The 26,970-nt window shown below is 39.4% G+C and overlaps 1 protein-coding gene across 4 annotated transcripts in view; it reads right to left on the reverse strand.

Moving 5' to 3' along the window:
* Sorcs1 (sortilin related VPS10 domain containing receptor 1) overlaps positions 1-26,970 on the reverse strand; it is a 466,212-nt gene that overhangs the window by 93,194 nt on the left and 346,048 nt on the right. For all 4 annotated transcript variants that reach the window (XM_076834120.1, XM_076834123.1, XM_076834121.1 and 1 more), the window contains exons 7-10: positions 17,648-17,766; positions 15,620-15,709; positions 10,137-10,316; positions 869-1,015 (exon numbers count right to left, since the gene is read on the reverse strand). In XM_076834120.1, the coding sequence (XP_076690235.1) occupies positions 869-1,015; positions 10,137-10,316; positions 15,620-15,709; positions 17,648-17,766 (536 nt within the window). The remainder of the gene's footprint in view (positions 1-868; positions 1,016-10,136; positions 10,317-15,619; positions 15,710-17,647; positions 17,767-26,970) is intronic.

Raw genomic sequence — 26,970 nt, forward strand, 5'->3', positions numbered from 1 at the left:
GGGGTCAGCAACTGGTTTTCACTGGGCTATAAAGTAAATATCTTAGGCTTTGTTGGCCATATTCTGTCAGGATGACTTGATTCTGCCTTTGTAGAGTGAAAGCAGCCATAGACAATACAGACATAAATAAACATGATTGTGTTTCAGTGAGATATTGTTCAGAAAAACACAATGGGTCATATTTTTCCACAGGCCATTGCTTCTCTCAGCCCAAGCTTTATACACTCAGACAAATGAGTGGAACATAATATAAAGAAAATAAACGGGTTTAAATTGGTAATTCTTAACCCTTTTTTGGGGCATAAATTTCTCTCAAAATGTAAGCAAACATTACCACGGGAATATGTCACACAATTCTGCATTCAATTCACCAGTTTTGCAGCTAAATGTATTCCTCATTAGATCTGTAACAGGCGATTTTTCACAAGAAAGTAAGAATATTTATGGTACACCCTCATGAAAAATGAATATGATCGTATTCTGCCTGAAACTACCATTCGAGGTCCTTGTCAGGACTCTGGTTAAAGGGCAGCTAATGTCCATCAGAGGAAGGGTGCACATTGGCATGCATGAGACCCTAGGTTTAATTCAAAAAGAAAGAAACAAACAAAAATCCCCCCAAACAAAAAATAAACTGGGGAAAATAAAAATCCTGGACATGAGCACAAGACTGATCATATGCTCTTATCTCCTTGGCCCATCGCAAAGGCAGCCCTGCGATTCTTTTTTGCAAACTCTGCCTTTATGCCCTTTCCTGCCCATTTCGTTCATCAACTGAACAAAAATCCCAGAACTAGTTTTATCCTCTTATTAAAGGCACATCCAGGCCTTCTCTGTGGGGGTGCTCTACTCCACCAAGAGGACTCACCAGCAAGCAGTGCACAGGGTCCCCTCTGAGATCTGTATCTGGTGCCTGCAGCAAACGCCAGTCTCTGCCTTTGTTGTATGTGATGAAGGTCTTCACTTGGTTGTCAATCTTCTTGTTAGCCAAGAACATTCCCTTTATCCCTGCTACCTGGGAAAAATGGACATGGCTGAAAAATACATCAATTTGAGAAGAAGAGACATCTTTGTTTACTTTTTTTTTTTTTAAGCAAGCTGTCAAACTTCAGCCAAGAGCATTTGTCTTGGAAGAAACAGGATGAGAATGGAGGTGGGCAGATGATGCTTAGGTATGACTCCCCAGACAGTTGGACAGAAAGCAGCAGATCATCCCCTTGTTGTATGGGGATCAGAATACAAGTCTGACAGAAGCTTATAATTACTCTAAGGTAGGTAGGCAGCAGCCTTCAGTTGCCAGGAGATAAACTCTGGTTGCACTCAGTTCTGTTGCTTTCCAAGTGCTCAATAAAGAAACGCTACTTTTATTGTATGCTAGACTGGCACCCAGAGTCTTAAATATCATATCTCACTTAATCCTGTTAACAGTCCTCCTGGGAGGGGGATCACTCTATTCTCTATTCCACATATGAGATCTCAGGCTCATCCCGATAACGGGACTTTCCCAAGTTACACTAAGGACACATAGTAAGTGCCTAGGATTTTACCCAGAACTCAATGGCTTCAGAGCTTGTGCTCTCAATGACTAAATTACTGAGCTATCTGCAGCCTTGGGCAACAGAGAAGAGTCAAAGATTCTAACATAATTACTGTTGTGAATTTTTTTTTTTTTTTGGTATAAGATCTCTTTTAATTCACCAAATGCAGTGTACATTTGAGAAAAACCTTAAAACTTAAAAAAAAAAAAACATTGTTTTTCTAAATCACTAATTGATCCCTGTCCCATTATTATAATGTTTTTGTTCTCACCATTAGCAGTTCTTATCAATTATTTAACTCTGAGAAGATAACTATTTTCTTTCTTCCATATGTTAAGAAAGAGGTAATAATTGACCAATTGTCAAAATTGTGCAATAACAAGTTATCCACTGTGAACTGAATTTGCAGGTGGTCTGGACTGATCAAACATAGATTTTACCCTGCAGAAAATAATCCCAATCCAGAAATAATGGAGAGCAGTGAAGAACTGGAATGTGTTGAGTTGTGCTTTTCATCTCTGCATGTGCAGCATCTCACTTAATGCTCTCAATAACCAAGAGAGAGAGTTCTCATGAGCCACATTTGGAGGATGAGGGAGGGGAGACTTAGATTAAAAGCGACCCTGAGACACGTGCATGGGGCATAAGTGGATAAGTAAGCATCTCTGAACCTACTTAACTTGGAACCATTGTATTACCAACTGAATATTTTGAATCAGGTGAGTGAAACAATACTGTCAAGCACTATCCCCAGTCCTTCATAGACAAACTTCAACACTTGCTATCAACCTGTTTTAGCAACTTTTATCCCAGCTCTGTGGATAAGAAAACTAAGGTGCGGACAAAATTAATGGTTTTACGATGACAGAGCGTTGGGTTTCCTACTCAAATCTGCATGACTCTCAAAATTCTTTCAGTAACTACAGCTCCAAATGTGGCTTCAGGTTGGACTTCGATCAATAGAAGACACATGCTTTGCCTTTGCTTTGGACACAGTCAGACTTCATTAGTTTGTACCTGCTGATTTGGCATCTGGGATAATTTAGAGTTGGGCTAAATTTGTACTCTTTTGGAACTACAAGTTTGTTAAACAAATAAATGGTTTAAACGAGTTGCTGAGAGAAATACTTTGAACTACTTAGGAAAACGAGCCACATTCTGGGCAATCAACAGCAGCTAGGACAATTTCTTGTGCATTGTCAATCCTCCAAAAAAAAAAAAAAGAGAGTTAGGCAGGAGCTATTGGGGCACTCAAACTCCCAATGACACTATGTTAGTTCCAAATTATATCTAGTTATTTGCTATACCAGCTCCATAAGGGCTGCTCACCAGGAAACTCCATATTACTTTTGCATATGTTCAAGCAGCTGTTAGAAACTTAAATATGACCAAACTGCCTGTTCTTTAAAAATTAAATTTCATATATCAGAATTTTCAACAAAGTCATGCTGGTCTTCTCTCTATACCATAACCAGAAATGAGAAACAACTCTGTCTTAGTTAGTCACTTAGTACTCTAGAGGGTTACTGTAAGAAATAAAAATGTTACCTAGTCCCATATTTTCATTGCCCAGTTTCCTTCCTGCTCTCTCCTCCTTTTGGCAAGGGCAGCAGAGCAGGGTTGTGCATGTGTAGATCTGGTTCATCTGATGTGCAGAAGTGGTGATTTTATTGGGCCCCAACTGCTTGGCATTATCAAATGCTACTTGAGCAGAGAGCTGGGCTCTGTAATTCATCTCTGGCAGCTTGGCCTTCAGGTTTATCTTGAGGAATAAAAACTTGGCAAAGTAGAGGGAATGTGTATCAACAGGGGCTAGATTTGGAGAGAGTCTGTTTATTTCCCCTCTTATAGCCAAGGCACTTTATCCATTTGAGGTGTCTTTTATTGTCTCGCTCTCTGGCCTGGTATGCAAAGATGGTCAGCCCTGCTCCTAGGTTCTGTGCCACTCACTCTGCTCTGCCTCTGGGCTTGATCAATCCATCTGTGTTTCTCACTGCAACCTTATTTATGCAGGAGGTACTTTCTTCTAATGCTTTTTTAATAAGATATCATAATGCCTTTTGTGTTCCTTCTCATTGCAGGCCTACGAATCTCAAAAGGGTCCCAAATGTGAAATTGTGTGGGTATGCATGGGTGTTTGTGGGTGTATGTAAGGTGGGGGGGTCCCACTGAGGATGAAAGAACATGTTTATATTGCCAGATGACCTCCTTCTGTGACCACACTACATGCATGCTTAAGAATTGAGTAAGGGGCTGGGGCTGTAGCTCAGTGGCAGAGCGCTTGCCTAGCATGCATGAGGCACTGGGTTCGATCCTCAGTACCACATAAAAATAAGCAATAAAATAAAGGCATTCTGTCCATCTACAACTATAAAAAAATTTTTAAAAAGAATTTAGTAAAACTGAAGGATGGCAAGGGTGGGGAAATGTAGTATTCCCAGCAGAAATTCTGCCTTCACATGGACACGGCATTTCCAGCAAAGGCACTCCTTTGAAAGGGTGCAGCACATTGGTGGAAGCTCATCTTCCTTTGGGGAAAGAGCTGCTAACTTTTATGCCACTGAATTCTGCAGAAAGATTTCCAAGAGGGCTGGGTGTCTTGGGAAGCTACTGTTCTCTCTTCACTTCTCATATGGATGAATTGGATAAGAAAAATCTCAAAGGTCATGAAAAATTATTTCTTGTTTTTTAATATTATAGAAGCCAAGTTATCATTTTTACTAGGTTTTTAATATGAATATGCAATAGCTCAAACCTCAACCTAGTAGAGAGCACTTCAAACATTTACTGTACCTGAGCATGAGCATCTTACAGTGCTGTTTCTTCTTTTATCTTGCTCTCTTCATGCTTATAGGCCAACCCCAAATTTCTCTGACAACTTCTCGATGTGTCTCTACCTCTACCTCAAGATCCAGCTCTATAACCCTTTCCCAGAAATAAGAACCTCTTTTCATCTTGAATGTCTCTAACATTTCTCTGTTCTTCCACTTGTTTTGCATATACATGGTTTTATCTTGGTCTCAACAACTGTAGAATCTTCTTACGGATGACAATCTTCCCGGAGACTTCTCTTGTACTCTTTATACTTCTTATCACAAGTTAATTCAACTTTGTCTTCTTTTATGAACTCTTACATTACAGTCTCCAACCTTAAGATAACCTTTGGATTGCTGTTCATTTCACCATATTGCTTCCTTAAAATTATTAAAGGTAAAGTCACTTTATACAAGGAGCCCCAATTTTGTTTTCATAAGATAGGTAGTAAGAGTTCTGCATTAGAAGATGTAACAACTACAAAAATAACATAAATTTACTGAGTGCTAATAAGTAACGAGACATTTCATGAAAGGCTCCTGCAAACATGAGCTCCTGGGTCTCTCGGCGCACTCTGACTCATCCTCATTGTGCCGATGATTGAACCAAGGCTCAGATGTGGACAATCACTTGCCTAATGTCATTCAGCTAGAGAAGCTGAGATCTGGACTCCATTTTTAGTCTAACCCCAGAGTTCATAACACTGTGGCTATATTATTTTTTCAAACTTTTCTCTTACCTGAATATCCTGAAAGAAATATTATATTGGGATATCATGATTATAGGAAAATACCCTTTAGTCATCCTTCAGTAATGTACTCAACAGTCATTCAGTAAATATTTTCTGAGTATCTACTATGTATCATGTACTCTTCTAAGCACTGAGGATAAAACACCTAGATTTTGTCTAAGCCACTGTACCTTTATTCAACAGATTTTTTTTCTTTCTTTCTTTCTTTTTTTTTTTTTTGAGAATGAGAATGTGCTAGATGTTGGGATTTCTTTGATTTAAAGGAAGAACCTCACATACCTTCCTCATTTTTTTGATTCACTCTCTAGATGGTTGTCCCCTGCACCGATGGTTCATGTAGAGGTAATGTTGAGAGCAGCCTTCGGCTGGTATTTTCCTTATTTCTATTCTGATGGTGATTGAGAGATGATTATTTCCACTCTCTCAACTTAAATCAAAAATCCTAAGTGTCAAAATTTGAGGAGAATTAAAAACAGACGAAAAAGTGTGGCAAGAAAGAGAGCATTTTCATAACTGTCATTTCTTTGGGCTTTGTGATGCGATATTTTTATCTTCTAAAGAGAAGATCTCAGCCAGAAGAGACACGTACTCAGAAGCAGTCAGGGTTGCCTCTGCAACCAGCGAACCTACTTGATTAAAAAAAAGGTCTAAATGTTCTTTCTTCCCCCATTCCCCTGATCAAAAGACACTCTCCTCCTGGAGAGAGAGGAACCTGTTCTACATCCTGTAATAAGGATGTCTTGAGTTGGACAGCATTCTTTCCGATCTTGTAAGAGGTAGTTTTTCTTCAAGAAGTCACATCAGCAGTACTGGGACTGTTGAGTTTTCTCTTTTAAAGACAGGACATGCATAATGTGCTAAAGATGCCACGGCATCCTGCTCACTGGTTATGGCTTTCCTGATGCATGCCATGGCTCATCCATTCGCCTACATTCTTGTGCATTCTGAATTTGTCAGCCAGGTGGCTTCACTCCCAACACAACCTTTCCCACTCAGCTTGGGTGAACTGTCATTGCCCATTAAGCCAAAGGGCTCTTCATCATCATTAATTAATATTCCCTTCCCAAAGGAGGGAGGATATTGTCCAAAGCTGTCAGATTCTCTTTCATCATCCACACCACACAAATACACTGGAATCACATGTCTCAGACACACTCATCACATCCCTTTCGCTCTGGTCACCATCAAGCATGCCGTCTTCTGTTATGTAACTCATACAATGCTATTGGAACTTTTGAGCTATTCAGGAATAGCAATGTCTTAGGACAACTTGCTTCCAGGCTTTTCTTACACACATGCATCCACCACACGAAAATTTGGAGCCGTGTGTAAGTACTGCCTTATAAGTCAGGACTTGCTTCTGAAGGTGGTATATAGGTCTGGAGTCATCAACTGCTGATTCTCTTCATATTAAATATTCCCTCAGATAGATAGTTTTTTTCTTCCTGTATGGTTTCTTCCACTGCTAGGCAAAGTCTAATGCAATTTTCCTGCCCTGCAATGTCTTTCAATCTTGATGCCATTACTCATCTGCAATCAGAAACAAGTGCAGATACTAATCTTTCAGGGAAGAAACAATGTTTCATAGTGAGGAGTTTACAGACTCTCGGATTTAGGTCCTAATTCTGTCACAAACTAGCTTTGAATCCTTGCAAAAATGGTTATATTATCTCAACCTCTATTTACTTAATGAGAGGAGAGTGATTATAGTCCCTCTATATTCCAAAGTTCAAATGTGGATTGAATGGTATAGTTATGGAAGATTATTTCCACAGTGCTTTGTACAAAATTTCCACCCCAAAATATTTGCTATTATTATTATATCTCATCTACAACAACCAAAAACATTTCTAACATGTTTACTCTGTAGCCAACTTTTCTGGCTCACATTTCTTCACCATCTTAAACAAGGGACATGTTCAATGTCAAAATCACACTAAGAGAAAATTCTGGAATTTTAACAATTAAACCACAGGAGATTGTTCCCCAACACTTTGTCCTCAACATTTTCTCATCTCATTCCCTATACACATGTAGTGCTAGAATAAAGGATGGAGTAACCAGGTTTTAATGTATGCGCAAACAAAATGGTTTTAATGAGACTTTTGCTTCCTTCTTCATTTCCCCTAAGGACCCATCAACAATGGAGATTCCTGAGATATGGACCCATCTACACACTCATAGCTGAAACAGTTCACCTCTGTTAAAATAGCTTCAAGAGAACGCAGGTACAGAAACAGCAGGTGACTGGCATGCAGAAGCATATAAACAATGAAAGGCATCCTCTTTAGTCACCCCCAAATGTGAGCAGACGTGCACTCCGTATATTCCATCCCTGTCTCCCTCATCTCTTATGATGCTCATCTCTGTTCCTTATTAACTCATGTATGGATTTTCTTACTTTTCATTTATCTCTAAGCTCTCATCATTCATTGCAACTCTACTGGGAAATTCATGCTGGATGGCTTTCAGCTTCCTGCTAGCCAGAACAATCAGATTTAAGGGAACATTTGTGCCAGGCTCCGTGTCCGCCAATATTCTTTGTATCTAGGTAATCAGCAGATATGGCACTGCCGTTCTGATCACATCAATTTCAATTCAAGTTGCTGTGAACTGTCAGGTTAATAAAACAAAGATGCTTCTCTCCCGGCCCCAGGATGCAGAACACCTTTACATAATACAGTCACACCACTGCTCAAAGTGATGATAATCAGAAGCAGCAGTTTCCCTACAGAGAGTCAACTGCAAGAGAGACACAAAGGGGAACTGCAGGATTAACAAAGGAATGTTTGCCATGTCCAGAGGTCACCCTGTTTCCTATTCTAATTCCATACCCATGCCAACATTTGAATTCAGAAAACAATCCATGAAAACAATCGCAAATAACAAGACATTGCAAAGTCATTCCTGCTCAGATCTGTCATCTTTCCCATTATCAAGGGACCAATTAAAATGGTCTTTACTTCTGGCAGAAAACAAAATTCATCAGGAAACTCTATTTTGAATGGACTTGATAAAAGAGGAGAGAATAATCAGGAAGCTACCTGAAAAATCAGAAAATGTACTCCAGAGACCAAAGACAAAACTAGACCCAAGAAAGCACCCTGGGCGATGAGGCTGGGGCAGCTGGTGTGATATCACAACAGCTGGACACCTGAAGACACTTCCATTGTAAATGCTGGATCCAAGGAAGAGAATGTGTGGCATTTCAACAAGACACACTTCAAATTTAAATGTCTACAGGGAATTTACAAAGGAGGAAAGCAATGTGTCAATTTATACTTGCTTATAAGAAGTCAACTAGTTTGTGTCAAAAAAAAAAAAGGACATATGTTCATAATGCTAATTGCAATATGAGAAGAAGTAGAAATCCAAAATAATGGAAATGTATTGAACATTTAAACAATGAGAGCATATTTGAAGACTACAAGAATACAAGATTATATTGATGTTTAGACTCTTTGGAACATATTAATTATGTCATCTACATACTGTATTCCAGGTATTGCACTCAACACGTACAAGGATTAACTCATTTCATTCTCAGAGACATTCCATCCTGGAGGTCCTGTGTTTATCTCCATATTTTAAACAAGGACACTGTGGCTGAGAGAGTACAGATTTGGCTCAAAACTACAAACAAATGGTATAGCAAGGGTTTTCACCCAGGCAACCTGAATCTAAAATCTATCCTCTAAATTAAATTTCATCCGAAGGGAATTTGAAACTAAATCACCAGAATATCTAAATGTTTTACAAAATACATGTTCAATTTGAGGCGGAGATGTAAGATACTATATTTACCTGAAACATGGGCAGGAGAAAAAGTGGAAAAGTTTGCAGTATATTTTTTCTAAATACATACACACAAATCATGTCCCTTGCTAGTCTGTCATAATTGCATCATAAATACTTGGGCAATGAATTGGGCAGACCATTTATTAACCAGACTTTATACATACAGAGAATTCTAGTTCCTAGAAGATACCTCTACGAGTTCCTGAAGGGGAAGGAAAACAGAAAACACTAAGAGGAATTACAATGATGGGCTTGAGTTTTGTAAGTGAAATTGTTTTCTTTCATCCTGGATATAACTCCCTAGCTTCTTATTATACAAACAACTACTTGAAAGTCTGAATTTACCCTCCACCAAATAATTGTGACATTAGGATACTACATATTTAAATCCATTTTAGATTTTTTTTCCTCAGATAGAATATAGGTATGATAATATTTTCCAAATCCTGCATGTTTTAAAATGACACATTATAACCCATGATAAATTCTTCTTAGTGCATGATGTGACTGGCAAATGGCTAAAATACAACCCCAAATACTAGCTTTCTTTCTACCTAACTGTGCCTTAATAGGCAATTAAAGCATTGGTGTTTGTCTCAAAAACTGGTTGATCCAAAATGTATGAATTTATTTTGAATTTGTATTATTTTGAGGAATGAAGAGCCTTAGTTCCCTTGGGGAAATCCAGAAAGCTCTGGTTTTGTTGTGGTTTGTTAAATTACTTTTCCCAGATTTTGGAGGAAAAAACCCTCTTAATCTTATCTCACATTCTGGTCCAGGAAGATCATTAGCTAGGGGAAGTCACTGAGTTAAAAAGTGTGCTCTGATGTCATGCCAAGATGTCCCTGTCCCTTTCACTCTTCAGAGAGAGATAAAGGAGTTCTGCCCACTGGTTCTTCTTGCAGCACCCTGTCAGCCTCGTCAAACTATTTTCAAATGGTCATGTGTGGAACACACTTATGCAAACACTTTTATTGTCTATCTACCCAGACACTCTCCAAGTCCTCTCTGGGCCTTTACATTTTGCAGACTTGGTCAAAAGAGAATGCCTCCCAGAGAGTTCTGTGGATTGCAAATTAATTAACAAAAACATCCCATAAATCCCTTCAACTCACAAGTGCAATGAGACTGCACATGGAAACAGTAATAAAATGATCCAATGGCTGGAGCTGGCTCTTCCTTGGCCAGTCCAGCCACTGCTATGGCTCAGCAACCACATGTACCTGGTGACATACCTCATAGAGGTCAATCATGACGTTACCCTCAGGACTTCTGCTACTCTGGACATTCTCCAAGGCCAATGTGAAGTAGACACCGCGGGTGTCTGAGATGTAGAGGTTGTAGGTATCATTCTGGTTCCATTCTTGGACTGCTGCAAACACTTGGTTCTCATCTGTGCTAATGACATGCATATCCTGCAGGAAGATACAGGAAGTGAAGAGGGAAGAAGAGTTTTATGCGTTAACTGGCGTGCATCTAATAAGCTTGGGATCTACTGAAGTATATCAGAATCAGCATTTTGATGAAAGACAGAGAGCATCCATTTGCATATATAAAAATAATAATTAGATAAGGGTTAATCATATATTTTCTTTGTCATGTGGGAGGTCAGGCAGTAAGGTCATGAGAAAATAAGAGAGATGCTTAGTGGCTCAGTTATAATTTAATGTCCTCATTAGATAATTTGAAGAATACTGTCTTAAATATATATGACTATGGAGAACCAATCATTCTGATATATTTGTCAAGTTTAAACATGGTAAAGCTTATGTGAGGCAAATATGAGGAAAGTCTGCAGGAACAGAGAGAAAACAGAAAACCCTTCATCTTTTACCAAGGTCCACAGACTCAGAAAATGGATGCCATCTGCAAGCTTGTTAGATACACAGAACTTCAGGGCCCATTTATGAAATCAAAATATGCATCTTAATAAGATCCTTTAATAACAAGCAGGGGCAGCTGCATCTGGGTGAAATTCCAAACCCTTTCCCCTTGTTCAGAACTCTAGAGAAGTGGATTCCAACACAGACAAGAGCTTGCCATCCCCAACCAAGGGTCCCTGTCTCTTTTAGGGGATACCTGTTCACACGCTCTCAGCTGCCTTTTATTTTTCCCAAATCAGTAGACACAATACAACTTCCAAAAATTAAAAATAAAAACAAAGGGAAAAAAAAGTTCCCAAATATGAAGCTATACATATCACAAGGGTAGAAGAAAAATGTGGAAAGATTCTTGGCCTTTATTTCTCTCTCAAATCTTCAGAAACGGACCTGGCTCTGTCCTCAGATACTTCAGGAGATCTGGCTATCATTCCTTAGTAACAATCCTAGTGCTGGAAAGTTCTCCTTCACCTCTATACTAAATTTTTCATTGTTGCTTGAGTTATTTTTCTTTTTATTTTCCTGCAAATCTGGGTCCCTGGGCCTCAGGCATGCTAGACAAGTGCTGTGCCACTGAGCTATCACCCCAGCCCTTGTAACTGGAATTCAAATCTTGGCTCTTTAATTCAGCCATGCAGGTGGAACTCTGTGCTCAGAATTTTGACCTGCAAAATGGAGATAAACAATAGCAGGCGCCCCCATTGCATTGTGATGATAAAAGTAGTCATTAAGTGTTAATACATTTATAATAGTGCCCAGTACTTAGCATATGCTTTATAAATGGTAGCTATTTTCAGTTAAGGGACCACTTTTATCCCCCTTGTTGATCAGGCAAAGTGAGTTGGCTTTTCTATTTTGTCTTCACTAATGCACTCAACTAAAGGTGGTTCATCCAAATGTTTTTTTCTAATGAAATTAGCTGTGCAAATGAGCCCCAGGGTTGCCCTTCCTTTGTCCACTGAGGGACAAACCCTCTATGGCTCCCCATTCTCTATAAGGCTAAGACCAGAGTCCTTACCTTGGCATTTAAAATTGTCAAAAAAACTACTCCCAGTTCATGTTTCCTTCCTTCAACAGTATAATATAATCCCCGAATTCAAATTACTCTATTTCAAGAGTAAACCGGTCCTAGTATATCTATATGTCTGTGCCTTTGGAGTGAATATTTGCACAGGAGGATTTCTGTGAGCCTTGCTATAGACATTAAATAATCTTTGATTGGGGAACAAAAGCAGATCATCTATAGAATCCCACCTTGCAGAGATGCTTATTTTGTAGATTTGAAACTGAAGCACAGATGCATCAAGTTCCAGGTCACTTAAGAGAATCTGTCACATAATGACAGTAGATTAAAATTTTCATCTCTAGACATGGGCTGAGAACATATCTCTTTCTCCTCATACACTCTAATTACATTGAACAGCCTTTTTAAAAACTATGTTGGTCTTAAATGTTTCAATTAAAAAGCCAAACATATTTAAATGTCACCTTTCTTCTTCCATCTTGCCTAATCTTCCTTGTCTTCAGGAAAATGTGCTCTTTCTTTTTCACTGAGTCACATGATTTTAGACTAACACAGGATCTTATACCTTTTCTATTAAAGCATTTTTAATAACTGATCTGTAGGAAAACAGCATTGTTGGTTTTTAATAAGATGTAAAAAGGAAAGTAGGGGCTCTTTGGTAAAATTTTGAATTAATGCTGAATTAAAGATCTTTCTTGCTGAGAGTACATTTAAGGTTCTTCAGCCTACCAGTGAGCTCCTGTTAGTCTCTAGGGAAGAAACAGATAATGGAGTCTATTTCTTTAAATTTATATTATCATAGGACCAAATTTTTGCAGAACATCACTGAGGATATTTTATTCTGAGTAACACATTTGAGAAAATAATATTTTAAATCTAAGCGCCTTATTTAAAAAAAAAAAAGAAGAAAAGAAAAATTGACAAATCAGCCACCCAAGGTTTCAAAGCAAGTTAGTGACAGATCCAGGTTCCCATCTGGGTCTTCTGTTGCGAATCAAACAGCCTCCGTGCCCCCCTGCACCCTGGTACACATCGATCTTCCACCATGGAGACAACCAGATCCATACTAATAATAATATTACCTTGCTTTTATAGAGTATCTGTCCTCCAAAATGCTCCAAGCACTTTCATATGTATTGCCTCATTTATCTCACTTGAGTAGCTCAGAATGAGCCCCCAGTAAGTCAAGCGAAGGAAGATTGTCACTATGTCTCTCTGATCTAGAGGACCACGTGCTCTTAATGGTAATGGCAACATTAAAATTTACGCAGCTCGCTCCCTGGTTATTCTTTACATATATATCCATATATATATATTGGTAAACACGGTTCTGGGTAAATCTGGTTTTAAAGAGTTGACAAATGGCAATAGGTGATTAAAGAAGATTTGAGCATGAAAGTGCTGGTTTGTCTCAATTCCTTTGGTCAGCAACGAGCTTCCTTCCTTTAAAGTCCCATCAGCCCTGGATCGGATGAAGGCCAGGAAATACATGGGCCTTTGCCACAGATCACTTCTCCTTCTTTTTGAAGGTCTAATGGGATTGTTATGGAGCATCTCATTGCTTTATACAATAAAACACACCTGGACCCAATAATCCATTCATTTGTACATCAGCTCCCATTTTCTCTGGGGACAGGATAAATTAGACACTGCATTTTATCCTTAGTGCTCAAAGGAGCCTGAGCCATGAACACACTCATTCGGAAGAGCAGAGGGAGGGGATAGATGGCCAATTTGGATTCAGAGTAGAGCTTTTCCTTCCAGATTGGCTGCATGCTACTGGAGGCCACTGTCAGCAGTGATCTGCATGATGGCTGTGACCAAGCAATGCAAAATGTCTTTCTTCCAAATCTCCCAGCTATGGGTCCACACAAGCTTCTTTGATTTTAAACTACCATGTTGGGGATTCCTGAAGTCAAATAGGCTTTTACTCTCCATGCCCCTGGTGATATATCAGATTTGAGGGAAGGACAGTGATGCTATGTTTTAACAACAGAAGTTATTAATTTACATTTAAAGAAATAAAATACGTATAAAAGACACTAGCTTGGGTGTCCAAAGACTTTAGTTCTAGCCTCAAGTCTGTGGCAAATAGCATTTGGTTTTGGCTCAGATTTAGTTTACTCAAAGAGTACATTCACCCCAGGATGAGCCCAAGTGAGTACCTCAAAGCAGCAGTTTCTTGATCTGGTCTCAATTCCACAAGCTGCCTGGACCAGAGCAGCTCTCTGCATTGAGTGTAATTCTTATTTTCAAAGGTACAAATCTTGCAAGTCAACTTTTTCATTTTGGGGGGGGTGGTCAGAGAAAACACAATTTATTTCAGCACTAGGAGGGAAACTGTTGTTTTATCTACTGAGGTAATATGTTCATCTCTTTCAAGAACCTTCCTAATAGATTATCGAGTGTAATTTAACAACACTCTGTCTTCCTGTTACAAACAAATTTCATCCAATTTTCTTCCAAGGCCAAACTTCAATGTTGTAAGTTCTTACCTTATTAAAGAAAAAAAAAGTTAAGTCAAATCAAGAGAAGAAGTGCTTAAATGTGTATTCCAACACAGACACATGGATCTGGGCAATTACAACACTCATTGATCTCTTAGCAGCTGAAAATAATAATAGCTACTCTCATGAAGATAGGTCCTTGGAGCTAATAGTGCAACTCAGTGTGCCTTATCACCTCTAATGGCTGGGTCTTTCATCCCCCCGTTCAGTGTTAGGATAAGGGGTAGAGTGGGTGCCCCCTAAGAGATTCTGCCTAGAGAAGTCAGCAACTTGTTATCATTGCTCTCCAGGGAGAGAAGACCTGCTATGCCCTTGTACTAGGTCTGTCACATAATTTCTTGTCCAGATATCTGTATTGGCTGAAGGTGGCATACTACAAAGTCAGAGGATGAAAATATAAGAGAAAGAGACTGTGTTGAACACTCAATCAAAAAAAAAAAAAAAAAAAAAAAAAGTTCATTAGGTTTTCTTTTCAACCCCAAAGCTCAAAGTCCACCTATAATTCTATTTAAACCTTCAAAATCCCCTTCTTAAACATTTTACACATGTATCTCCCTTGTTCTAAGATTAAGCGCCAGTACATTAACAAATTGGGCACTTAAAATACATCGGTGCTCTCTCGAACAGGCAGCTCTGAATGCCCACATCAGTTTGACCTCCACTAGGTGGCGCTCCGTATCAACGTAGTTTTTTAGTGTTTCCCGGAAAGATCGCCTGGGGTTGCCAGTGGTTGAGGGTCTTTAACTTCCCAATACCACTATATTCAAAGGAGAATGTTTGGGGAAGTCTAAAAAATTGATTGTGCTTCAGAACTCTAAAGACTATCTGTTTAGTAAGTCCCATTGAGAAATAATGCTGTCATGTGATTGCAACACCATTCAATAAGCAAATAGTAACAATAAAATGGGATAGAAATGAGTCCCACATGTTGAGCTGATATACAATGAATCCAAATAAATTGTTTCTGTCTTTATAGAAAACCAAGGCATACTGTTAAAATCATTACTAATGAAAAGCAAAAGCAAACCATTAATTTATTTGGATGCTCCTAAAGCAAGAATTCCAGAGAGATAATGAAAGAAAGGAAGGGGTTGGTGGTGGGCGGGGGGGAGGCACCAAGAGAGGAAGGAAGGAGCAACACTGGCAAACAAGAAAGTAAGGCAAGTCCAGCTTGAGAAACAGAGGTGGGGTGATAAGAAAGATTTGACTGCGAGAGGCTGAAAAGGTCTCTGAGAACAGAGTGGAGGCAGGACAATATGAATCAGAGAAAGCAGTGAAATGGAAAAAGCCAATCAGGGTATATATACCTTGGGCAAAGCGTATTTCGGAAGCTTCATTTGGGCAAACGCATTCCTCCGGTAGGACACGTAATAATGTGGTCTTCCTCCTGACGTCAGCTGTATTATAAAAACAAGGTGGTAAGAGGAGCTACCATAAAGGTCGCAGGTCACAGAAGTGCTACCTGATTGGAAGGAGTTGGCTTCCCACGCAGCAGAATGGATGCCCACGCAGGCAAGTATAAAGAATTGGCATTTAGTTCAAAAATCAGCCAACACACTGTATGTGTATTAGTCAGCGGCCCAAAGTGAACCCACTGTACAAAAATATAATTCTTTTAATTTGCACTGTAGCTCAGAAGCCAGAAAACATTCTCAGGTTTTTTTGTTTCCAAATGATATAAGCCTTAGAGTGTATCAGTTCCAGCCCAGCTCTCCAGCCCTATAACAGGTGCCTTTGCCATACCAGAAGGAAAGGGCTCTGGTTGAATAGTGGAAGGGGAGCCTCGGGTCTCTGGGAACCAGGGTCCCTTTTGATGAAGTCACACTGATGACTGTGGGCACATCCCACAGACAGAAACACCGGCATGCTAGGCAGAAAGGCAAGCCAAGATCATGGTCCAAATCCATTTTAGGTCTCTTTTAGAAAGAAATTGGGAAAATTTGAATCCTGATGGGTGGGAGAGAGAGAAAGAAAGGTAATATTCTCCCCGTAGGCACAGGCACCAGGCTGGGCACAGTCTCTGCCAGCATCTCTCTCCTTGGTTGCTGCTCTTAATCTATGTGAATACCTGGACATGAAACGTCAGTGAGAGTTTGCATATTTAGAATGTCAACAAATACTTGGGGTAACGTTCATCAGACACTCAGGAGTGTGACAGGAAAGTTATCATCTGCTTGGCCATTATGCACAGATTGCCTCTTAGTCCTCTTTGTGGGTTAGAGAGTCATGTTAATAGTGGCACAGATAGCAAACTATCTATGAATGCTGAATTGATTTTGATTTGCAAATTACAAATGCGGATTAGAAACGGTTACTAGAGACCAGAAAAGGTTCCTGGGAGAAGCACTGATAGAGAAATGAATTAGGCAGACCAATGTATGTAACTGTTTAAATGTCATTTGAAATTATGGGAGTATTCATTACTCATTTCCCTGAAAAAGAAGGAAATGGTGTGTGTGTGTGTGTGTGTGTGTGTGTGTGTGATCATTTATGAAACACTTAAAATTATAGAGGCTGATATGGAGCATTTTAAAAAATTCCTTCTCAAATCATGGGATTAAATCTTCTGAATCAAAATTTCTTGTCCGTATGTATTTGTGCAGATACACAGTATGCATCCGCTATTTAGAAATCATACCTTTGTCATTATTAATGGAAAGCAATAACTGAATATTTAAATGCATTGTTCATACAGAACTAACATTTTCCTTAATTGCTCCAGAGAAGCAAAACACACTAACTCCCAGTGTCTTCTATCCACTAGGGAAACTGTTTCCCTCTTTTCACTTTCTTAGGAAGTGGAAAGCCTGGCTGAGCACATCTCATGCAAGGTCTCTTTATCCTAACTGCATTCAGCCCTGACAATAACGGTTGATTACTCTTACTCTGGCCTCTGCTGCCCACTACCTCCAGGCAGCACATTTTCCCTTCCCACCTTTCTCCCTACTCTTAAGTTGGTTCCAGGAAGGAGATGACTAGCTTGGTATTCCTCTGATAGAAGAGCCTGGCATATTTGCACAGTCATATGCAATGACTGGGAGCTGCTCTACAAATCAGATGAAGGGACAAATGGAACTGTGTGTCATTCTGGAGGCCACCTTCCTGCTTCAAGGTAGTGCCTGTGTGACCCGCTGATGTGGTTCTCTAGACATTGCCTGAGGATCAGCATGTACAGAAGCTTCCCACTCCATATGTTCCTTCCTTCCTTTTTTCCTCCCTCCCTTCCTTCCATTTTTACTCATAAGCCATGTGAGCAGGTGGAAACGCTGTGACATAGACAGAAATAAGAGTGAGAAATGCCTTTGGGACAATCAGTACAAGTGGATCTTTCTTACCTGAACAAACACATAATCATCCTGGACAATCAAAGAGTCTGGGTCAATGTAGCCTGGGAAAGGTTTATTTCTGTTGGTTTCTGTGCAGTTCTGCATTCGGCAAGTAAGGTATTGTGAATCTGAAAAAAAAAAAAAAGGGGGGTGGTGGAGGTATACATGTAGCATTTTAGAATCAGGGTAGATGGTGTGTATTTCCCTTGCCATCTCTATGTCTTTAAACAAACCTCCAATCTTCACATTGGTAATTGCTGTCATTTTTGTTACGATTATTATCATTATTCTTCAACAGCACCCTCTCCCTGTGGTCTCACCAACTCTTGCCATATCAGAATACTAACTATCTGTTCTTTAATTTTTTTCCCCCAAACCCAGTGAAAATATTTTCCCAAACTGACATTTAATAATGCTTGTGATTTCGTAGTTACATTCTTCTCTTTAGCAGGCTTCCCCTCCATACTCTCACCTTTGACAGAATTAGGGAAACATATTAAGTCATTAACCATCTCCGGTGGAAGTGCTGTTGTTACAAATAATGATTCTTTAATAATATAAACATGTTTCTTCTAAGAATTAGAAATCAAACAGAATAGAGGGATTCCCACGAGTCAAAAACTTTGTTCTTACTTTTATAGATGAGTAAACTGAGCCCTGGATCTCACTAGAAATTACACCTGCTGTTAAGCACAGTCTCCATATTGATAAATCACTCTTACATCAATTCCGTCTCCATTGCTAGAAGGAGGTGCTATCGGGGAAGCTATTTTTGTTTCTCAGTGCTCACTATTCTGACCCCTATGTAATCGGAGAGTTTCGGCTCTTACTTAAAATGGCTTTTGCCTCATTGCACCTAGAATAAATTCAAAATCAGCACTGCCCACCACTCCAACTTCCTTCTTCCTCCCACACTGATCTCTTTGTTTCTTGCTGTGAGTCTTCTAATTCAGCCTACTTTATGTTCAGGAACTTGGCCAAACTTTCCACCACATCAGAGGCATTTTATTTGTCTCTGCCTACAGTGCTTTTCCCCAGGCTGCAACCAAAGAAGGTTCTAGATTTCAGCTCACAGTTATTTCCAAGGATTTTCCCTGACTGCTCTGTATTATATGCCATCCTATTAATCCCCTCCATGGAATATCTCACAATAACAAATGTTAATATATTTTCTGTATCCTTTCCCAATTAGAATGTAATCTTCATGGAGACAGGTAACTTTATTTTTCTTTTTTCTTTACCCAAGTCCTAAGTTCCTGGAACATAATAGAAAATAAATGATTCTATGTTGAACAACACCTCTTTATTGGAATATATATTTTTTAATTAAAAATGAATGGGTAAATTTGATTTTAAGAATTATAGACACATGCAGAAATCTGTTCTAAATGAAAATATATGAAGGCCACAACTTATATGCAAAGGGGATGGACAGAAGCACATTGAAGAGGACATGAGTATTAACTAAATAATTTTAAGGAAATCAGCAGGGTTGAGTTTTTCAGGATCACCTTCACATCAGTATTCCATGCTCAACAAGAAGTGCCACTAGGGGGCGGCATGCACATTGGCCCCTATCTGACTAAAGAAGATATAATTGCTGATAAGCTCACAGACACCTGAAGAAATATGGCTTTCCTCATCATCTTCCTCACCCTGCTGCCTTCTGTGGGTACCGGGTAGCTCCCAAGTACCCCATCTGCTCCTGGTGAAACCATCTCCTAGGCTGAACTAAAGAGAGGACCTCTGCTGATTCTTTCCTGTCTCCTTTTCCCAGACCTTCCTGTGGTTCCATTTTAGGCATAACTCAGGATATTTTTCCTTAAAAACAATAACTGGGGCTCATCTCTTCTCCAAATGGACCCCCCTATAACACACAACGTCTGTAAAATTTCACACTCCACTAGACCTTTTTGATGCCTTTAAGTTACTTCATTTTCTCAAAAGGTACCTTGAGGTCAGAGATGATGAAAATCTGTGACTTTGAGATCTGAGCTTAGTTCTGCTGTGGCCATTTACTAGCTGCTTAGTTCAAAAGAAATCTCTTCACCTTCCTGAATCTTGCTTCCTTCATCTATTAAATAGGGATGACAATATAAATTATCTAGTAGATTGACTTATAGATAGGATTAATTACGGAATAATGCGTATGTTAAATGTTTTCAAAATCAAACTTGTTCAAATGCCAATTATATCAACAATGACAATATTCTTGCTTTCTCTTTTGCTATCTGTCACAATGATGAGATCAACCTGGGCACATAACAGATCCTAAACAAAACTGGTTAAGCTGAATTTGAATACTGTAACTATATTTCTGTATCAGGTACGGTTAGGGGCCTACTCAAGCTCCATTCTTCTCCATTTGCTGGGGGAAAAAAACAGTATTGGACAGACTCATCCTTCTTCCCTGTGACTCAGAACATCGCATCAGTAGGGAAGAATCCCACTGGGTTTAGGTCCACTCTGGGTTTTCCTAGTCCTCTTGGCATTCCTGGATTTAGAAGAGGGCATTTAAATCTAGCAGGTACCAGGTGACACAGCAGAAGGCCTCCTCTGCCTCTGGGCTACACTGTGTCTCAATGTGGTGTTTCAAACTGCTCTATTGTCTTGATTATCTGAAGAAGCCAAGCTTTGCATGAAGCCTACATGATGAGTGTGAAAGACAGACAGAAAGTACCCTGATGACATCAGCTACTGACTCTACAGCGCTGCCCTACTGCTATGATTCTCCCTCCATGAGACTGAATACAAACTATGGTCAAAGCTAACTGAATCAAAGGTTCTTGATCAGGAATTTTGGGGCCTCCATTTACAAGTTCCACTGTACTTTTAGAGCTGATGTATAACTAGGGCTTCCTGATAGATATATATATTCCTTATCTTTTTTGTGATAGTATCCAGTAGTTTCTTTCTTAAAAACTCACTATTGTCTTCATAGAGCCCCAAACAAACATAAGATGAAAAACACAAACATATACTTATCACATTCATAGCTCATCTATATGAAATTATGAATCTGAGGGATTGAGTAACATTTGTTGAGCAACTCTGTGCCAGACACTCTAAAGGATGTTCACATTTACTTGGTTCATTTAGTCATCACAACACTACAGACTATGATATATCAACTGATTTTTCAGATTTGGAGAGTAAAACTCAAAAACTCATGATTTATAGAAATGGCAGTATGGGGTTTTGACTTGGTTGGCCTGACTCCAACTTTGGTTTATTTCTGCCACACTATGTGGCATGAAAAATCTCAGCGAGTTTCAGGCCAATTTTTTTGTCAAATATATCTTGGCTTCTATCAGAGTATCAAGGGATATCCCTAAATCCCAAGTGAAAACACCCATAAATTCATATTTTATGAGATAACTGGCAATAAGGATCAAGATACTTAAAATCTTATCCTTTGGTCTTAGGTTCATCTCTGCAAATTCTAAGGGAATAATGATGTATGCAAGGAGGTGGCCACATGGTTTTTCATCACAGGGGAGTCTTTCTCTCTCTCTCTCTCTCTCTCTCTCTCTCTCTCTCTCTCTCTCTCTCTCTCTCTCCATTATATTAAATTAGAGAAAACAAAATGACCAATAGAGGGACAGTTAAATAAACATGGGACATGCATAGTTGGCTATTAAAATTCTGCTACTATGAAGGGATATGTATTGAATTTTATATTATAAAAGGAAGTTACCCATTAATAGTATGGCACTAAAGTGAATTTCTTAGTTTTGAATGGTATACCTTGGGTTTTAAAAACGTGAACACTGAAGGAAACTGAGTGGAGAGTGCATGTACTCTAAACTATCTCAGTAACTTTTCTATCTGAAATTATTCCAAAATAAAAGTTTTTAAAAAGTAGGTTACCACAATATGTGCATTTTGGGTCTACTTTTTTTTTTTTGGCAAGTTGTTTATATATAGATATCAATAGATGCATGCCTACTGAGGAAAAATGAATAAAACATTTATTTCAATAATAGAGGAAAAACAGCAATGTGAGGAGGTTGGACAACCTGTGTACCCATCACTGGTCCCACACCTCTCAGCTTGGTAGATACGGGAGAGAAAGTCTTTTGGGCTTATGAGACCAGCGCATTCTGGGTTCCTCCAACCCATGCTGCATTCTGCAGTTGAGTTGTACATGAGCCTGTCTTTGGACTTTAGAATGACAAAAGTATACATTTCGGTGACATAGGAAAAGCCTCTGGAAGGAGTCTTTAAACCAATTGTTTCTCAGAATGGCTCCAAGTGAAATTTACAAGCTGAAGGGTAAATGATCCATTCTGAGCTGCCTGCCTGGTAAAGTGTTCCCTGGTTTGTTCCCTTTCTCCTTCTAATGGAAATAGAAAGAAATTGGCTGCAGTTCATAATGAGAGACCAATCACTCTCACTCCCCCAGGGCTTGCTGTAATAGCATTAAGTATGATGAACTCTTTCCATATTCAATTCTGGTGAGCTTAGGATGCGATTCCATAGGAAGTGTCTTGTAATTTGGCATTAATTAATGTCAATTAATGTATGCAACTGCTCCACGTTAGAATTAATTTCATTACTTTTCTTACACAGATGTTTTCCTTGCCACAGGTAATTAGGACGCTGTGCTGCTCTTTCTGAGCATTCTCACTATTTGCAACAGCTGCTGATTGAAAAAATGCAGTCCCCATCCACCCCAAACCTGTGCTGATCCAGAGAACTGGAGCTTCCTTTGCAAGGCCAGGCTTTGAGTAGAGAAATAGGGGTTTAGGTGCAGGCCTGAGGGCTACCTTGTGAACCTGAGCAAATCACTCATCCTCTCTAAACTCTGATCCATAAAATGGGAAAAAGTGATATCCACCTCACCAGGGGTTGTGACAATAGAAGACCTTAATCTGGAAACATGTTTAGCCTAGTGCCTGATTAGACTGTGCTTAAATAGAGATCGCAGTAATTTTTATTAAAGTCCTCTCTCTTTATTGCTCACTGTGTATCAAAGTGAACATCTGTAAAGTATTACAGACATTTCTGAGACAGCATCTTTATTTGTATTCAAGGTTTGGTTTGGGTCAATTTTTCCGCCCTTCCTATGGAATCACAAAAGATCTCTTACACTCAAAGCTATCTTTTAAAATAAAAGAACAAATCTGGAGGCTTCATACTACATGACTTCCAAATCTACTACAAAGCTATAATAATCAAAGCAGCATGGTACTCAGATAGAAGAGAAGACACACTGGCCAACGAAGCTGTATAGAGAGCTCAGAAATCAACCCAGACACTAAGCTCAACCAATGTTCCACAGAGGCACCACAATACATAGTGAGGCTGTGGATAGAGCTCAGTGGTCGAGTGCTTGGCCAGAGTATAAGGACTTGGGTTCCATCCCCACTATATGTAACAAAACAACAATAACAAGAACCCACAATGAGGAAGGGACTGTATCTTCTATAAATAAAGAGGAAACTGGATATTCAAAAGCAGAAGCACCCATTAGACTTTGATCTTACATCACAAGTGAAAATCAACCCAAAACAATTAAAGATTTCATATAAGTCCTGAAACTGTAAGGTTACTAGACAGAAATAGAGGGAAAATGCTCCACAATATTGGACTGGACAAAGATTTCTTGAATATGACCCCAAAGCAGATGCAACTAAAGCACAAATAGACAAATGAGATTGTGTAAAAATAAAACGCTTAGGCACAGCACAGAAAAGAGTAGAGTGAAGAGACAGACCAGAGACTGAGAGGAAATATTTGCAAACCATACAACTCATCAAGGCCTAACACCAAAATATATAAAGAACTCAAGTCAGTAGCAAGGAAACAACCCAATTAAACAATGATCAAGGACCTAAGTGGATAATTCTCCAAAGGAGAATACTCCTGGCCAAAAGGATTAAGGTAAAATGCTCATCTTTGCTAGTCACCAAGGAAATGCAAATTAGAACCACAATGAGCTATTACCTAAGGCCCAGTAGATTTATCAGAAAGACAAAAGGTTACTTTTGTAAAGGTTACAGCCACAAGTGGGTGGAGAAAAGGGAACATTTGTACACTGTAGGTAGAAGTGTAAATTAGTACAATTATTATGGAAAATAGTATGGAGGTTCCTCAGAAAGATAAAACAGAATCATCCATAGGATTCAGCAAAACAATTTCTGGGTATACATCCAAAGGAATTATTAAAATCATTATGTTGAAAAGATAACCTGCATTCTCATGTGTAGTATGGTATTTTCCATAATAGCTTACATAGGCAATTGACCTGTCCATCAACAAAATTAATTGGATGAATAAAATTCAGTATATGTACACAATGGAATACTATTCAGCCTTCAAAAAGTGGGAAATTCTGTTAATTGTCTCAACAGGGATGAGCTTGGAGGACAGGATGATAAGTGACATAAAGCAGTGACAGAGAAACAAGTCCTGTAGGATCTTATATCTGAACTCAAAAAAAGTTGAAATCACAGAAGTAAAGAGCGGAATGGTAGTTATCAGAGGTTCTGGGAGGAGAATGGATGAGGAAGGCAAGGTACTGATCACAGGGTGCAAGATGTCAGTTAGACAGGAGGAATAAGATTTAGCAACCTATTGCACAGAATGATGACAACGATAAATAATAATGCATTGCATATTTCAAAATGTGAAGAGTAGGTCTAAATCTTCTCACCACAAATACAGAGTGTGTGAGGTGTTGGATTAATTAACCTGATTCAATCATTTCCACATTGCAAAAATAATTCAGAGCATGTTATATCTTAGAAACCCCATGAATAGAAGCAATTACTTTGCCAATTACAAATAAAAATTTAAAAATAGTTATCAAAAATATGCTCCTTACATAATTCCTAAATAACAAATAATCTGTATAAAATAGTGGTTAACTGGCAGGACCAGAAAACAAGCCAGGCTAGGAGAAGAATGTGAAACCACCTTTGCACCCAGCACAAGGGTCAGCCCTCCTGGAGCCTGGAGGTGAGCCCTCCCTCTGATGGAGCCACCTCTTAGGGCCCAGCTCCTTCTGCAACATGCTCTGAGCCCCTGAGAAGGTCTTTTACTAAGCTAGGCGCCAGACTCTCTAACGAGGGTGTTAGAATTTTAGAACCAAAGAGGTTGTTCAAAAGCAGGCTGTTACTTTAAGATCTGGCACATCTTTTCCATACTTTACCCAGACCTGCCAAAATAAAACAAAACTCTGCGACGTTGCTGGCAAGTCCACGTCTGGAGGACTTCTGCTATTTCTAAATGGTGTTCTTATTCCTGGCTGACACCCCGGTGTTCATTCAGAGAGCTCTGCTGGCTTGAACTGCTTTTCTTCTCCTGTTACTCCGTCTAAACTCTTCCCAGGCCTTCAGTAGAGTTTTTCCTGAGGCACAGGCAGACTTCTCCCTTCCCAGAATGTCTCCATTGATGGCAGCAGCAGTATTAACCTCCAAGTTAACCAGAGCAACTTCTCCTCTGGGTCAGGAACTGTGCTAAGTGGATCACATATATTTTTTTTTTCTCTTCTTCTTTTTAAAACTTTGTTTTAAAAAAAAAAAAATCAGAGAGAGGTACTTTGTACAATTGAAGAAACCCAGACTTAGGTGAGAAATTTGTGCAAGTTCATATTCTAGTAAATGACATAGCAAAAAAATATCTATCACAGACCTCTGAAACTGTCTATTCATTCTATTATTCAAGAAGCACTTTGCAGCAAATACTTTAATATACCTTATTACTGTAGCTGTTTAACTAGAAACAAAACGGAACTATACAGATTTTTTTCAAAGGCACTTTAAAATGTTTTCCCAGCCCCATTAATTTCAACTTTGAAACAGAACAATTTCTAAGACCCATACATCTGCATGTAAGTTTTCATTTGTTCTTTCTATTGCTCCATTATTTTCAGAGCTTTACCATTAAAGGTCCCCACGTGCCTGCTCTTGCACACACGCACACACACACCATACTTGGTATGTGCTCATCAGGCAGCTGTTCATATGCACTCCCTTCCTATTCTAGAGTCCTCTGTGGCGTGTACCATGTAGAAATTGAAATCTTCAAAACTGAGACTCATCCCTCTGCCCTGGAATGTCCACATAGAAGACAAGACATTCCTGGGAAAATCATAAACTTCCAAACATTCTCCTTTGACATGGTGAGCTTAGACTTGACATTGCTTTCTTTATAAAATGTTGTGATTAAATAGATTAAACATTGCCTTTTATGATTGGCCTTTGGGCATTTGGGAGTTCGTGGCTGCTATAGGAACATTCTGGGATTATAAAATTAGGAAATGTGAATATGAGAGGAACCTCAGTCATAACTGATGGAAATACAGGGAAGTCACTGGCCAGTTTCGATGCAGGGTGGTGAGGGTGTCCGATGAGATGGGCAGGTGCCAAGGGTCCACAGGTGAGAGGCATCCCACCTTCACACATCTGCACAGACGATCTGCTCTATATCAGAAAGTTCTAATGAGATGCCACATTTATTCACTTTGTATCACAGAGCATCATGGACTTGTGTCCCCCAGGTCCTAGAGTGCTCTTGAGGATAGAGACAATTTTACTTTTCACTCTGTTCCACAGAGAGAGCATCCTGGAAGATTTCTTGGCATGGGGACAATGATCAGTCATCATCCCAGAAAGAAGATATACTGGTCAAGAGCACCAGGGCATGACACGTGTTTGGGAAACGCCTATTTGTGTTTTGCAAGCAAGCCACAGCAGAAATCCACAGCACAAACTCCTTGAGTTGAGCAAAGACACAAAGTTACTCACAAGGTCACCCCAGCCATGAAAAACTGAGAAGCACATGGCTCATTTAACTTTCCAAATTAAGCTTACAGGGAAAGTGGGGAGGGGCACCAGAGAGCCCAGAGACAGAGCAGGAAGGACAAAGGGTAGGGAAGAGCAGGAGAGAAGAGAGAGAGTGAAGGAAGGGAGGAGGAAATGTCAACAGTTTAGTGCATGGGATAGGAAATACAGTTTTTTCTCCAAGCTTTTCTGAGGTGGGGAGAGGTGTGCAGTATTTACTCAACACGTATCTACATATTATAAGATTAATTTCAGGACAGAGGGTCAGCTCAAGGGATTGCCTCTGAGTCATATGACTGCATTCCAACAACTATTCCTTCACTTATTAACTTACTGTTTCTATCACACTCCATATCGAGTACTATACTTTGAACACTGTGGATGTTCAACAAGAAAAGAGGTGGAATAATTCCTGTCTTCCATCAAGGAACACACAAGGACAAGAGACACAATTGCCCACCCCTTGATATTCCAGCCACCTGCCCGTCATGTCATGTCTCAGCCGGCCAAGCTTGCTTGTACTCCATATCCACAGCACATGCT

This window comes from Callospermophilus lateralis, chromosome 15 (genome assembly GCF_048772815.1).
Source record: "Callospermophilus lateralis isolate mCalLat2 chromosome 15, mCalLat2.hap1, whole genome shotgun sequence".
NCBI classification, from domain to species: domain Eukaryota; kingdom Metazoa; phylum Chordata; class Mammalia; order Rodentia; family Sciuridae; genus Callospermophilus; species Callospermophilus lateralis.